This window comes from Dermacentor variabilis, chromosome 2 (genome assembly GCF_050947875.1).
Source record: "Dermacentor variabilis isolate Ectoservices chromosome 2, ASM5094787v1, whole genome shotgun sequence".
NCBI classification, from domain to species: Eukaryota; Metazoa; Arthropoda; class Arachnida; order Ixodida; family Ixodidae; genus Dermacentor; species Dermacentor variabilis.
In genome coordinates this window covers 193005439-193020287 of record NC_134569.1, presented here as the reverse complement: position 1 = coordinate 193020287, position 14849 = coordinate 193005439, and the positions used below count along the sequence as shown (strand labels likewise).

General features: G+C 47.4%; 1 protein-coding gene across 4 annotated transcripts in view; it reads left to right on the top strand.

The window, feature by feature from the left end:
* Positions 1-14849, top strand: part of LOC142573015 (galactosylceramide sulfotransferase-like) — a 107787-nt gene that overhangs the window by 17880 nt on the left and 75058 nt on the right. For 3 of the 4 annotated variants that reach the window (XM_075682507.1, XM_075682508.1, XM_075682505.1), the window contains exon 2: positions 10513-10662. In XM_075682507.1, coding sequence (XP_075538622.1) covers positions 10648-10662 — 15 coding nt within the window. In that variant the 5' untranslated portion in view covers positions 10513-10647. Of the gene's footprint in view, positions 1-8511; positions 8559-10512; positions 10663-14849 lie in introns of those variants that run through there. The other variant, XM_075682506.1, reaches the window with a different exon arrangement.

The following is a 14849-nucleotide window of genomic DNA, read 5'->3' as shown; positions in this document are numbered from 1 at the left end:
CAGTAATTGCCGATGCTTTTCCTCTTCCGCATACAGAGGAACTACTTCATGAACTAGCTGGAGGAGCGTGCTTCTCAAAGCTCGACTTAGCGTCGGCATACCACCAGCTAGAACTTACTCCGGAAAGTCGGGGACTAACCACCTTTATAACACACGAAGGATTGTTTCGTTTTAAGACAGTGTGTTTTGGCCTTGCATCTGCCCCTTCAGCCTTTCAAAGAATGATGCAGCATATTTTGAAAGATTGTAACGGCGTACTTTCTTACATTGATGATGTGACTGTGTGGGGCAAGACACGTGAGGAGCACCACAAGAATCTACACCAGGTGCTAAAACGCATCTGTGATTCAGGTTTGAAGCTCAACCAGAAATGCAGATTTGCTGTCTCCGAACTATTCTTTTTAGGGCATACGGTGAGCTCAAAAGGGCTCGCACCATTGCAGTCTCAGGTTGACGCTATTGCCAAAGTGCCTGCTCCTCACGATGTTGCCACTTTGACGTCATTTTTGGGTCTCGCTGGCTACTATGCTCGGTTTGTGCAGCGATTTTCTGATCTCGTCGAGCCGCTTAGCAGGCTCCTGCCGTCTGGTCAACAGTTCACGTGGAATGATGAGGCTGAGCGTAGCTTCCAGCTTGTTAAGACAGCTTTGTCTTCAAGCGCAGTCATACAAATGTTTAAGCCAGACTTTGGTGTAATTGCTACAACAGATGCTTCTGATAAAGGACTGGGAGCCGTTCTTCAGCAACGCGATGGTGACAGCATACGTACGGTGGCCTTCGCATCGCGCGCCCTGATTCCTGCTGAGCGGAAGTACACCGCTGGGGAATGTGAGGCCCTTCCTTGTCTCTACGCGTGCGAGCGCTGGCACGTCTATTGTGTGGCAGAAAATGTTTGTTGCGTACGGACCATCAGACACTGGTGATGGTACTTTCAGCTGCCGGTACAGGACGCCGACCTTTGCGTATATCCAGATGGTCAGCTCGACTTTTGTATTATAACTTCGACATAGAATACCAAAAGGGATCGCAAAATGTCGTGGCCGATGCGCTTTCACGCATACCTCTTGACTGTGATTCGCTGCAGACGATGCAGGAAGAAATTGTGTCCGTATTATCAGAGTGCCTAACAAAGGAACGGCTGCAGGTGGCCACTGCTGCAGACAGCACACTGCAACAAGTTGTTGTACACGTGGTACATGGTTGGTCGCCTAGAAAAGCTTTGCCAGTAGAAATAATGCCGTACTTTAACGTGCGGGAAGAGCTTTCTTTCGTTGATGGCCTTATGATGCGCGGCGAGCAGGTCGTTGTACCGAGTGAATTAACCTCGCTCCTTGTTGGTTTTGCGCACGAAGGTCACCTAGGGCCGGTATCTTGTAGCGATGCCTTTTCCGATTCTATGCTTTTTCAGGCTTTTCGCGCTTGGCCAGTGGTCAGAGCGACGGTCTGCCCACATTATCAACGGGATCAGGCGGCCTTGTGTGGTGGATGATAAGAATAGTATAGAATAAGGCAGAAGGCATCGCTACAAAATAGCGGCCCAGGAATTGTGAGGACGAAGCAGAGACTACGTGATCTTTACTGGTGGCCGCGTTTGAATAAGCAGGTAGAAGAAGCAATCCATTTTTGTCATATCTGCCAGGCAGCGGACAAGTCCGCTTAACCGTCATTTGCACCGCTGCAGCCTTTTACGTTTACAGCTCTACCATTGCAGAAGTTAGCAATGGATACAGTGGGACTGATTGACTGGGCCCCTTCAAACTGTAGGTACGTACATGATATCGATGATCGATTATCATTCCAAGTGGCCTGAGGTTGCCTTTTCATCTACAGTGACATCACAGAGTGTGGTCGATTTTTTGCAGACTGTGTTTAGCCGAGAAGGCTATCTGGAAGAAATTCACTGATAATGGGCCTCAGTTTAGATGGCAAATGTTTGAAACATTCTTGAGAGAGAGGGGTATTGCGCATCGTTGTTCTTCTCTGTACTATCCACAAGGAAACGGCGTGATTGAACGCTTTAATCGCGTGCTGACAGATTTCATGCAGGTTGCCCGACTGGAACAACGGCCTCTCCAGGCTGCTGTGGTTGACTATCTCGGCATATATAGGTCGACGCCGCAAGCGACAACGGGTGTTTTGCCAGCCAAGTTCTTCCAGGGCGCCAGCCAAGGACAGGACTCAATACAGTGGGTTTGCCGACAAGAGAGGGTGTCCATGCCGGTTCGAATAAAAATGTTCCTGCTAGGGTCAGGGCGAAGCAGACGTATGCAAAACAGTATACGGACTGGAGGCGAGGTGCGAAAAGACCAGCCTTTTGTGTAGGGGACTTCGTTCGTGTACGCAAGCCAGCAGGCGGTGGGAAAGCGTCGGTAAACTGCATGGGACCTTTCAAGATTTTCGGCAGAAAAGGCAAAAATAGCTTTTTAATGAGCGATGGTCGTTGCTGGAACGTGTCTAGACTCTTTAGGGTTCCGTGCAATCAATCGCAGACAACAGAACAATGGGCATGGGAATTGCCTGATGACTACTCGGGTACCGCTGGGGCTGGATGCCGCGCAGACGCTGAACAGGGTGAACTGTTGCGATCGCCGGAAATAAGGGCTCAAGTTAATAAAGAATTGGTCGCTCCATTAGAGGACTCGGTGGAGCAACATTTGCGTCGCAGCACTAGCGTACGCCGACCTGTCGAAAGATTTTGATTTCCTTCACCTGAACAATAAGTGTTTAGTTAGAGTTATTTTGGTTGTTGCAATTTACTGTGCTGTATTTTCAAGCGCGAGGCGAAGTTGTATCCTTCTTTATTGTTTCAATTTCGTTTCTTTCAGTGTACATATCGTCATCGTCATTCAGTATGATTTCCTATATAAGTGGCTTTACTGTGATAAATAGAGGAAGGTGCATACTGCGCTTGCGTGGTCCAGTGTCATGCGTTTGGTCTGAGCCAGACACTACAGTCTGCATACAGGATGTGCTCGGCCTCTGTCGCAAGGCTGATAACAGCATGACCGAGGCAGAGAAAATTGGTCACATATTGAAAGGTATTGCACACGATGCATTCAATCTCCTGATGTGCAAGGATTGTGCCACTGTGGATGCAATTATAAAGGAGTGCTGGCGCTTCGAACAAGCGAAAGGCCGCCGCGTCGCTCAAACTTTCGACCGATAGCCCAATACCGCCGCAACAGCTTTTTGCGAAGACCCGCCGCGCTTCGATCAGCCCACAGGACCGGAAGAAATCACGCGCATCGTTCGCCGTGAGATTGAGGCCATGGCTCCGGCTCCAGTTCGTTCTGACTGTCGGGAAAGCGTGCCTGCTATCTCCCTTATACAAGCGGTCGTTCGGGAGGAAATAGCAAGTTTGGGCATTCCATCTCTCTGCTCGGTCCGCCATACAAACACCAACCAGATTTCTCCGGCCGCTCGCTTCAAGACCCAAAGCTTTTCGCTCCCTCGTCGCAAACCAGCTGACTGGCGCACACCGGATGACAAACATATCTGTTTTATTTGTTCCGGTATTGGACACATCGCCCGTCATTGCCGCAACCATTGGTCGTCGGCTCTTCGGTGGTTGTCTCCGAGTCACTACAGCCAAGTACCAGACAATCGGACTTTCTCGCCCTATACGCCGACTAGCAACATCAACGCCGACAGTGTTCCACCAAGAGCCAGCCGCTCCCCGTCTCCGCAAGGTCGTAGGTCCCGTTCGCCTCTCGTTCACCGCTCTTCGTCCCCTTCTGCAGCCGGTCGCTTCGCTTCGGGAAACTAGGCGGTGCAGCTCCCGTAGGTGAAGCGGCAACTCCGACCCGGCCCACAAATCCTCTGTTCACCCTGCCTACATGTGGAAACCTACTGGACATTGAAGTTGATGGCGTTCCTGTTAGATCTCTCGTTGACACAGGAGCGCAGCTTTCAGTTATGAGCGCTGCTCTCCGCCGAAGGCTCAAAAAGGTTCTGACACCCGCCGTACCGCGCACTGTGCGAGTCGCCGATGGGAGTACATTGCCAGTCCTTGGAATGTGCACAGCACGTGTGACCATTGGGGGCCATTATATCGTTGTTCTATTTATCGTCCTTGGACACCGTCCACACGACCTAATTGTCGGCCTTGACTTCCTTTCGAAACACTCTGCCCAAATCGACAGCTCCGCAGGTGTTGTACAGTTGGATCTGCCACTTCCTGCCGACGCAACAACTTGTGCTTCACACCGCTTATGTTCTGCTGACTTTGCAAAGCTGTCTCCACAGGCGGCTACAAATGTCCTTCCTCCTGACGCCCTGTCCTCCCGTACCTGATGGCGAGTACGTCGTGCCGCCGCTTACTGACGTGGTTTTGTAGCGCCATATTGCCCTACCGAGCACCTTAATCCGGATCCGCGAAAACTGCGCTCACGTGCCCATCCTCAATTTTGGATTTTCGTCGCATGGGCTGCCACACGGTATCGCCATAGCGCATATCACTCCTTTGGAAGAATTTGAGATTTCTTCTTTGACCTTTGAATCCTTCGTCAGTACCAACGGAACTTTGTCACCCACTCCTCCGTACTCGACGCCTGCGGACGATGTTCCTAAGATGATCGCCCCTGACCTTCCTTCCAAGCAAACAACAGCTCTTCGTCACCTCCTGTCATATTTTCGGGAAATCTTTGATTTGGACGACCGTCCACTTGGCCAGACATCTGTTGTCACGCATCGCATCAACACCGGTGACGCCAGCCCCATTCATAGGCGGCCATATCGTGTGTCCGCAACAGAAAGGGCCATCATACAGAAAGAAGTAGACAGGATGATGTACAAGGACATCATTGAACTTTCCAGTAGCCCGTGGGTATCACCGGTTGTCTTAGTAAAGAAAAAAGACAACTCGTGGCCCTTCTGCCTTGACTACCGTCACCTCAACAGGATAACAAAGACGGATGTTTATCCCCTGCCGCGCATTCATGATGCTCTTGACTACCTTCACGAATCCCAATACTTTTTGTCAATTGACCTCCGCTCCGGCTATTGGCAGATGAGCGTCGATGAGATGGACCGCGAGAAAACCGCCTTTGTCACACCGGACGGTCTACCAACTTAAAGTCATGCCGTTTGGATTATGCAATGCGCCAGCTACATTCGAGCGCACACTCGTACATACTCACTCGTACACACGACCACCTGCGGCACCGCTTCTTCTGGCCCAGCATTTATCGCTCTGTGCGCCATTATGTCGCTTCTTGCGATCTGTGTCAGCGCCGGAAGACGCCTGCTACGCCTCCCGCCGGTTTGCTTCAACCAATTGATATCCCCACAGAGCCCTTCTTTCGTGTGGGCCTAGACCTCCTTGGCCCCTTTCCAATTTCTATCAAAGGCAACAAATGAATTGCTGTAGCAACCGATTATGCCGCGAGATATGCCATCGCACGAGCGCTACCAACGAGCTGCGCTAAGGATGTCGCCGACTTCTTACTATACCACGTCATCCTGCACCACGGCGCCCCTCACCAATTGCTGACGGATCGCTGCCGCTACTTTTTATCGAAGGTCGTCGATGACCTGCTCCGCTCCTGCTCTACAGAACACCAGATTGCTACCGCGTACCACCCTCAAACGAACGGCCTCACCGAGCGACTCAACCGCACGCTAACTGAAATGCTGGCCATGTACGTTTCCGACGATCACCGTGACTGGGACGTCGCTTTACCATACATCACTTTCGCATACAACTCGTCCAGTCACGACAAAGCCGGATTTTCACCATTTTGCCTTTTGTATGGCCGGGACCCCACCTTGCCTTTTGACACGTTGCTACCTTCCGCAGTAATATCACCCAGCACTGGTTAAGCTCGCGATGCTATTAACTTAGCCGCCCAGGCCCGAGATGTCGCCAGTCATCGCCTCACAGTCTTGCAAGCTTCTCAAAAGCGACGCTACGACCTTCGGCGCCGAAACTAGCGTTTTTCACCTGGTTCCCTTGTCCTTCTCTGGACGCCTTCACGTCGCGTCGGCTTGTCGGAAAAACTACTTTCCCGGTATTCTGGTCCGTACCAGATCTTACGCCAACTGTCGGATGTGACATACGAGATAGCCCCAGTCGGCCAGCCTTCAGTGCCTCCCAACGTCACGAGCGGTGTTGTTCACGTCGCCAGGCTGAAGTCCTATGTCCCCCCATTAAGTGAGCTTTTATTACTTGCACCGGGACGGAGCAACTCCGCCTGGAGGGTGATGTTACGGTGAAGGGAACTAAGAAGTTGAATTGGACAAGACGAAGATGAAAGCTGGCAGTTGCCTGAACGTCATGTACGCCAGTTTTAAATATACATTATTTTACACTCGTGGGCCTGCTTCCTTCCTGCAACAATATTCTAAGTTTTTCAATAAATATATGTTTTATGCTTTGTGCTCGCTCCTCAGGAGACGGAGATAGGGGAGAGTTCGTTGTTGTGGCAGCGGCCACAGAACGAGCACCTGCGAAATACGCTTTTATTGACTTTACTGTTTTGCTGAATGTCTATCAGAGAACTTTCGGGTACGTCATCAGGAACCTACAGCCCTAAATTTGGCACTTCTGTGCTACGTAATTTTAAATTATTTTGGGGGTTCAGCTGGGCAGGGTTGCCATTGCACGGCAAAGGATGAGTTAACAGAACCACTTCTAGTACAGAAGCCACATACTGATGTGTCAAAAAGAAAAATGCCCTATGTGGACCTCTCGGTGAATTCTGATGAACACTGCCCGAAACAAAAATTATACACAAGCGCTAGTGGCGGCTTTTTTGACCACAGAGGTGTCCTTGTTACGCAAAGAACAAACAACCCGCTTTGATAGTGGTCTGATGTTTCGAGTAAAAGCAAATACCTTAAGGTAAAGCAAAAGCTAGAGCTTTTACCAGAAGCATATGACTCAACGTTCAGCCCGATAAACCGCTATACTCTTCGTTGATTCAGTGTTTAAGTGAGGAAGTAATATCCTAATAAATCAGCCTCATCTTAAAATATTTTTAGCAACCTGAACTTTTTGCAGGGCTGGTGTTCGCGTAAAGTGGATGCAATCGTTATTATTCTAAAATGCATTATGATTGCGTGAAAATTTCAGAATGGTCGCGTGGCCTAAGAAGCGAACTGTAGCATTGGCTGTGCCGAATTTTGTGGAACTGCCAGAGCTTTTTTTGAATACACACGGAAGGGTTACGCACACTTATTTGCTTGTTCTCTTATAGTCAGCTGTGTGTCAGGCTTGTGTCACCGCCGTCTCATTTTGATACGGCATAGCTCCCAACCGAGTAACCACATGTGTCATCGCACTGTTCAGCAGTTCAAGGGTGCGAAGGTAGGCCAACGAAGTGGATGTTCATAAGTAAAAATTTCACAGACCAGTATATGGTACGAAACGGTATAGTTAAGTACAGGATCACAGAATGGCAGCTTAAATTGTGCAATATCCACAAAACCTACAAGGTGGGTAATTGACTGTTGCCTTACTTCTGCCGCATGCTAATGCTTAGATGAAATGCAACCTCATTCAATTATTAAAATGATAATTTATCTCGAATAAACGTTTACGGCTTGTACAGTGTGAACATAAAACAAATATTTGTGACATCTGTAGTGTTAGGTGGCAGGTACTGAATCAGTGACTCTCATCATAAGTTTCAACATACCAGCAGTGGTATATATACTATCATCGGTACTCTCGTGATAACACGCGTAGGTTCGAATCGTTACTAATGCCTCCTATATTACAAAGCACTGCCATGGGGGGCCTAAATGGCCTAAATCTCGTACAGGGGTGGATGAAATAAGCCAACGACCTATTATTTTCACCGCTGCATATGGATTTATATTTCGCTATCATACGGTCACACATTCAGTGCTGTTCTCTGCTCCAACGTAATAAGTCGGTTATAAAAATTTTGGATGCTAAATATGAGAACGCTAACTTATTGCAATAAGGGAAATTACCACAGAACCGTAAGAAATTGAACTGTAGTTAAACGTAATGAAACGTGTCCATTCTAACGTAGTTACACTAAATATGAAAGGAAAACATAAAGACCATTCAGTTTTTCGCTTGCGGCTAAATGCCGTTGTTTGTTCGTTTTCCTAAGAATTTGGTATGTAAGTAAGGAAGGGAGGAAGGAAGTAAGTGTTTTATTTACAGTATGCAATATATAAAGCTCATCGCAGGGGCAGGCGCTATAGGCAGTCAAGCCTGACAAAGGTCCCTGTCCCTCCGCAGTTCGTGGCAGCTCACACACTTCGAGTTCAACAGAGTAAAAAAAAAGGGGGGGGATAGCAGTACATCAGTTTCAGGAAAATGGACAACTAGCAACTTCCAAGAGTACACATAACTAATCATATAAACAAGAGAAAAATTTACATGACATCTTGAAATAATCGTACAGAAGAGGTCGCGCACGCAATAATATATAGCTACACAAAATGAATTCAAAGATGTTTGAAACTTAGAATGCATGAGGATACAATGAAATTACATTATATATGGAAACACTCAGAATAATAATTCTTGAATGATTTAAGCATTGGTCGAGGCATGAAAATGTAGATACTGTATACATGTGGTAAGTATTAGATTCTTTGCTTGTTTTTTAAATGCGGCACTACTAGCTTTAAAATTCAATGTATCTGCAAGGATATTGAAAACATGATGTGTCTGGTTCGCAGCACTTTGTTTTCTCTAATTAGTTCTTACTTTAGGTGCTCGTATCCTTTGTCTCTTAAACAGTAGTATGGGTTTTCGATGCGGCTTTGTTCATATAATTTATTTTGTTGAAGTATTTGGAGCAATTTAAAATAGTACGACTGATCAACTCTGAGCATGGAATGTTTTATGAACAGTGGAGCAGTTGGCAGGTCTTGTAATTTTCCCCTGTACTTTTCGAAACAAGGCAATATTTTCTTCTGCATAGTAATAAGTCTATGGTAATTTCATTGCGATGTTGTTCCCAAGACTAATATCCTATAAGTTACCTTAGAACGAAAGAGTGCACAGTATATATTTAGTTTTAACCTTAATAAGATTAAGTGTACTGTTTTGTGAAAACAACCAAATATTCACTCTAATGCGGTAATTAGGTGATTTACATGTGTATTCCAGTTTAGTTCCTCCTGAAACCGCACACCAACAAATTTTTGTTCCCTAACGTGTGTAATACAATTTCCTTCAAATGTGACACATATTTTACTTATGGGCTTGTTTATAGGTCGGAATATCAAATAGGTTGTTTTTTAGCATTTGAGCGTAGCTCATTGTGCCTTAACCAATCTGAAAGATGCCTTAAATACCTCTTTACACTGACTTCCAGTGAAATTAAATTGTCTGATGAAAAGAAAACGTTTGTATGATCAGCGTGCATAATAAGTTGAAGGGAATCAATATGTCATATTCGATTTCAGGAGTGAGTCTTCTACTTTTGCCTTATCATGTACAATAGAATTAAAATCTAAATCAAGCGCATAGGAGTAGTGTATGATGGTCCGTACTACACATCTATAAATCAGGCCGCACGTTTTTCTCCCATTCTGAAATTACAAAGCCCGCTTCTTAAGGCTGAGGAAGAGCGAAACGATTAGAAGAAAGGAGTGGACAGGAAAGAGCGTCAAGCGCAACTTTGTCTGATCAGTGAAGACAAACACGCTATATTACAGAGGACACAAGTGTACGACACCCATTTGCGCACTAAAATCGCATTAGGTAGCAATGAAAATGAAATTGGCAAGGTATACGCTGGTTCTAACATTAGCTCACCGAATGGAATTCAATTTATATATATATGGGCACATATGTATCGTTGATTCAAATGTCTAGTTTGTGCGGATATCATACGAATCCATTAACTCACGTGCCAAGGCATCTTGGCGCTTGCCGAGTGTACAGGTTATAGAAAGGATTACATAATTCCTGCAAGAGCCACAGTTCAGAAGCAAATGTGCAGAAATCGTACTCTTGGGGGAAAGTTCGTGCTGCCTTGCTTTATTTAACGCAGCAGCTGATCTGGCTAACATAAACCTCGCCGCAAGCTAGCGATATTACAACGCATAGCCTTCAAGACGCGTAATAGGCAAAACGTACCATATTACAAGTGAAACATTTCACACCACTCGTATCACTGGCACGCATAGAAGTTTTCGCGTAGCACCTTGCAATTTCCCGTGCCTTCGTTTCGCGACGGACAATAAAAAAGAAGGCTGCGCGCGGCCTACCTTCATTAACGGCGCTGTCAGCCATTTCATGACATCATTCAGAACTTTTACGCTAAGACAGTATAGATTAAGTAAGGTAAGTAAAATTAAATAATGAAATTTACTAAATATTTTTAGCCAAAGGAAAATAACATACGCGACCACTATAAGAATGTCCGCTGACTTCGCTGAATATCTTAGCCCATTTTTAATATTTTTACGACAATAATTGGAACAGCGTAGGCCTTCGCCAATGCCCCGCATTGTTATTGGCAGCTGGTGTGGCACAAGCACCGAGATTAATTTGGTTAATCTTTTTGGCTGCTTTCCCAGGTGATCTCTTTCGACGATCTGCCTCGGATAAACTTGGTTATTTTCGCTCCTAAGCTTCCATTTGCCTCCCACGAAAAATAACCTTGGCACACTGAATTAGGTGCAGTTGAAGTATCCTGTGCAGCTTGACAGCAAATGACAGAACGAATGGTATGTATTTCACCTGGTCCAAGCCAGTTATTTGTCTTTATTTTAAGGAACCAGGAAAACAACTTATCAAAATATGCGTTTATCTGTTTGAATGCCTCTTCAGAAATTCCCGGACATAATAAGTGGTGCTAAACTTGTTTTTCTTTCTTCACATTTTTGGAGATCCCAGACCCACCGTAATGTTGTTAGGCATAAACAGGTTTGATAGAAGACGAGACCAGGTGGACTGTAGAATATGTGCCTCTTGTTGCGTGTGCCGAGGAATGCGTGGCCGGCAGGAGGTGTGGATCCCACTTCAAGCAGAGCCATAGATGAGAAAGCTTTCTCGGCGAACAATTCTTTATACAATGTTTACATGTTGTCGTGTTTATCAGGAGAGAGCAACACAGCAGCCGCAAGTAGCTTAAATAACACCCCGCAGTCCCCACATTCGCCAGGTATCCCGAAGGACGCAACAAGGTCGACAGAGGGAATGTCCTGGCAGCCTCTGCGGTCCTAACGCCGCTCTCGGTGGCTGGCGCTTCCTGCAACCGCACTGCAGCGTCAGGCCGATCTCGCGATAGATCAGAATGGTGTGCCGGGCATGTTTTCTGGCCCGGCATAGGCCGAACGGAACAAACTACAAGGCACGGGGTCGAAACACAGCCCTTCTTTGGAAACCGTCCCAAACGCAGCACGAGTCGTCCGTGGTGCGGGTGCCGCCGGAGGCAGGGGGGGGGGAGTGCATTGCTGCTGGCACGGGGAGGGGCCGAATAGCAATCCGTGAGCCGGTGGCCGCTTCCATCGCGGACGCCGTGCCACCGCGAGGAAAGCCGGGCTGTGCAAGTACTTGTCTTGTGCCCGAAGAATGCACCATGCAGGGATGAATGCTGCCTCCGCCGCCGACACACCATAGCAGTGGCCTCCCGTCAGGCAAATCCCAGTCCACATACATAACAGCTCCTCCCCCGACGGAGAAGATCTCGTACGGTGAGAAGTCTCAGCTACTCGACGGAAGAAATCTGCTCCGCCTCCCGTCCCTTGATTTTCTACTAAATCACGTAGAGCGAAACCACTGGCTTGGCTGGGCCAGCCATACTCCCCAAGCGACCAAGCTGACATTGACATTGAAAAATCGAATACTTCGTTAACTCCTGGCAGTCACACAAGTGTTCCCGGTTCTTCACAAGGCAAGAAAGCAAAACTATACAGTTGCAGCCAATCGAAATTTAGCACAAGCAGGCAAGTTAACTAAAACGCGCGGATTAAACCATCGGCATTGGCATTGGCTGCTCCCTTTCGATAGCGCACGCTGAAATTCAGCTCTTGAAGTGCTAGACTCCACCGTAACAATCGGGGATTTTCGCCTCACATTTTAAGCAGCCACGTTAGCGGGCAATTATCAGTCACAAAGACAAATGTCGTTCCGTAAAGGTAGTAGGCTAGTTTTTGAGATGTCCAAACAAGGCATGCCCATTCTTTTTCCGATGTGCTATACAGCTCCTCCGTACCGTGAGCATTCGGCTAGCATATAACAATGGGTGCTCTTCACCATTGTTATCCTCCTGACACAGCACAATCCCCAACCCACGATTGCTTGCATCGTACTGTACAACAAAGGGTCGGTCGTAGTTCGGTGCACGCAGCACGGGAGAAGCCGAGATAGCCACTTTTAGCCCCTGAAACGCGTCCTCGCTGACGTTATCCAAAATTACTACTGCCGGATCCGTTTTCTTAAGGCATCGGTCTGTGGTCAGTGGTCTAATCCAAACGAATACCTATGCCAATCCGTAGCTCTTACATAAAATCTAACCGGAAACTTAGACCAATGCTACCTGCAACGATTGTGGAGAAATAGCCACGTTAGAACCCATGCTCTGGTGGTGTACCCGGTCACGCTCTATCATCACTAACAGCTCGGCCAGATGGGAGGCGGTTCTCCGCAGCCCTCTCCTGGCTGACCAACTCTGGGCTGTCCAGCAGGCCCACCATGCGGCCGCGAGACTCGACCTTCCGGTTCCCACGTGGGAGCGGCCCGATTCGTGAAGACTCACGATCTGCAGGACTTCATTAAAGTTTTACCATACCATACCATCGGTCAGTGGAGCCACTAGTTCTGAGTATTGCGGAATGTAACGCCGGTAATATCCCACTAACCCTAAAAAAGCTCTAATGGCCTCCTTTTTTTGGGAGGGGAGGGGGGGAGGTTACGGAAACACTGTGACTGCTTCTACTTTTACTGCGTCGGGTCTCCTTTTGTTTTGGCCTACAATATGGGCTAAGTACTTTACCTCGGCGTGAGCTAACTGGCATTTCGTATGTTTCACAGTGAGGCATGCATTTATCAAGCGCCTTAATATGTCACGGAGGTGATGGTTATGCGCCTCCCAGGTGACAAAATCTAGCTACGTCGTCTAAATAAGGACGGGAATACTCCTTCCCGCCATTTACCTCCCTTTCCATTAACCTTGAACAACAGAAACGAGCATCTTTGAGCCCGAAACTCAACACAAGGGGTCTAAATGTGCCCATCGGAGTCACGAAGGCTGCGCAGTGGCTGGCTCACTCCGTCATGGGCACTTGCCAGTCGCCCGTAACTAAGTCCAGAGTGGATACATACCGCGCGGCACTCTTAATATTTGGAATGGGTTACACCTTATCTTTGGTTATGGCATTCAGCTTCCTATAATCAATGCAAGGTTGTGTGTCTTTACCCGGGACCTATACAAGAATTAAAGGAGAAGCATGGAAACTCTCGTAAGGTTCGATTATTTTAGGTTTAAGCATCTGTTCAAGTTCTATATTTATATTTGCTGTTGTCTCGGTGCCATCCTGTAAGCTCGTGATTTCACTGCAGTCTCGGATGTGAGTTCTATGTCGTGAGTCATCAGATTCTTTTTTTCTGGATTTTGAGAAGAGAAATCCATGTTCTTCTCAACCAAGTTTTTAGATCAGCTAATTTCATTTATATCAAAGCTTCCTGAGATGCAGGGACCTTCATCACGCATTCCACACACGTAATTTTGTTCATTCCACTTAGGCACGGAATTTATGTCGCCACTTTCTCCGTCATGGTTAGAGCTAAATTAACTGTTTGCGCCATAATGAGAACTTCTCTCGTCACTTTCGCTAGTATGCTATCTAGCGAGCTAGAGCACGGCAGATCAATTAACCCTTCGACATATGCGGTGTTGTTCTTTAATGCGCTCTCGAGCTTCGTTTCCCTTGTTATTCTTCCTGACTGCCTAACAGTCTTCATCACTGTATTTTCGGCAATCTCTCTATCATGCTTAACAGTCTCTCCCTCACTACTCACAGATATTGAAAGGTTTTCTGGTTCAATTTCCGACTCATCGCCGAAACGGTTGCTCACTTTTCCTCGGTCTCCCGTTGTTTCCTATCCAGTTTTCATCTAAGGCACGCGCTTTAGATCTCATTAGAGCCTGAACGGTACACTCCACCAATCTTTACCTCGCTCCCTCCGTATGCGATCGGTGCGGTTAGAGAACAAGTAAGGGTACTGTGGCGGCAGCTTGTTGTAAACAGCCACCTCAGTACACTTCACCGAATGGCCCGCTGTTCACCAAATACGCGACCGGAAGGCAGACGCTCGCGTCCTCTAACACAGGCTTTATCCAAGCGCACTTGCCATTCCATTTCTCCTACTTCACATAATCCGGGTGCACCAGGTCAATGGTTGCCCCACTGTCGCACAACACGTTACAGTTTTTCCGGTTCACCTGCAGTTCATACAGGTGCGGTTTCAGCAACTCGTAATTAGTCTGCGAGTCAGAAGCGTATGCGAACACAACTTTGGGTTTGCGGTTTAGTTGCAGTTAAAGCACGTACCGGCCTCCGTTCTTGGAACAAGTTCTTCTTTGATTGTTCATCGCTTATCTCTCTCTCCTGTTCTCCGACCGGCTTCTCGCGGACATTTAGATAAACTTCTTTCGTAGCATCTTTCACACTACTGGGCTTAGTTGTACATCCGCAGCCTCTGTTTTCCACCGCACCGGCGATCGCAGCCTTCTCTTTATTTCCTCTGCGTGGGGCATACTGATCCGCCAGGCCAGCGTCTGACAGCACCGACTCGAGACGATCCCTGCCTTGGATCCAAAGTTTCGATGCCTCCGGCACCTTTGAGTAAAACTGTTCCAAGGCAAACACCTCTGGCGCCTTTTCAAAGCTGTCAAAAGCTTTGGCGCCCT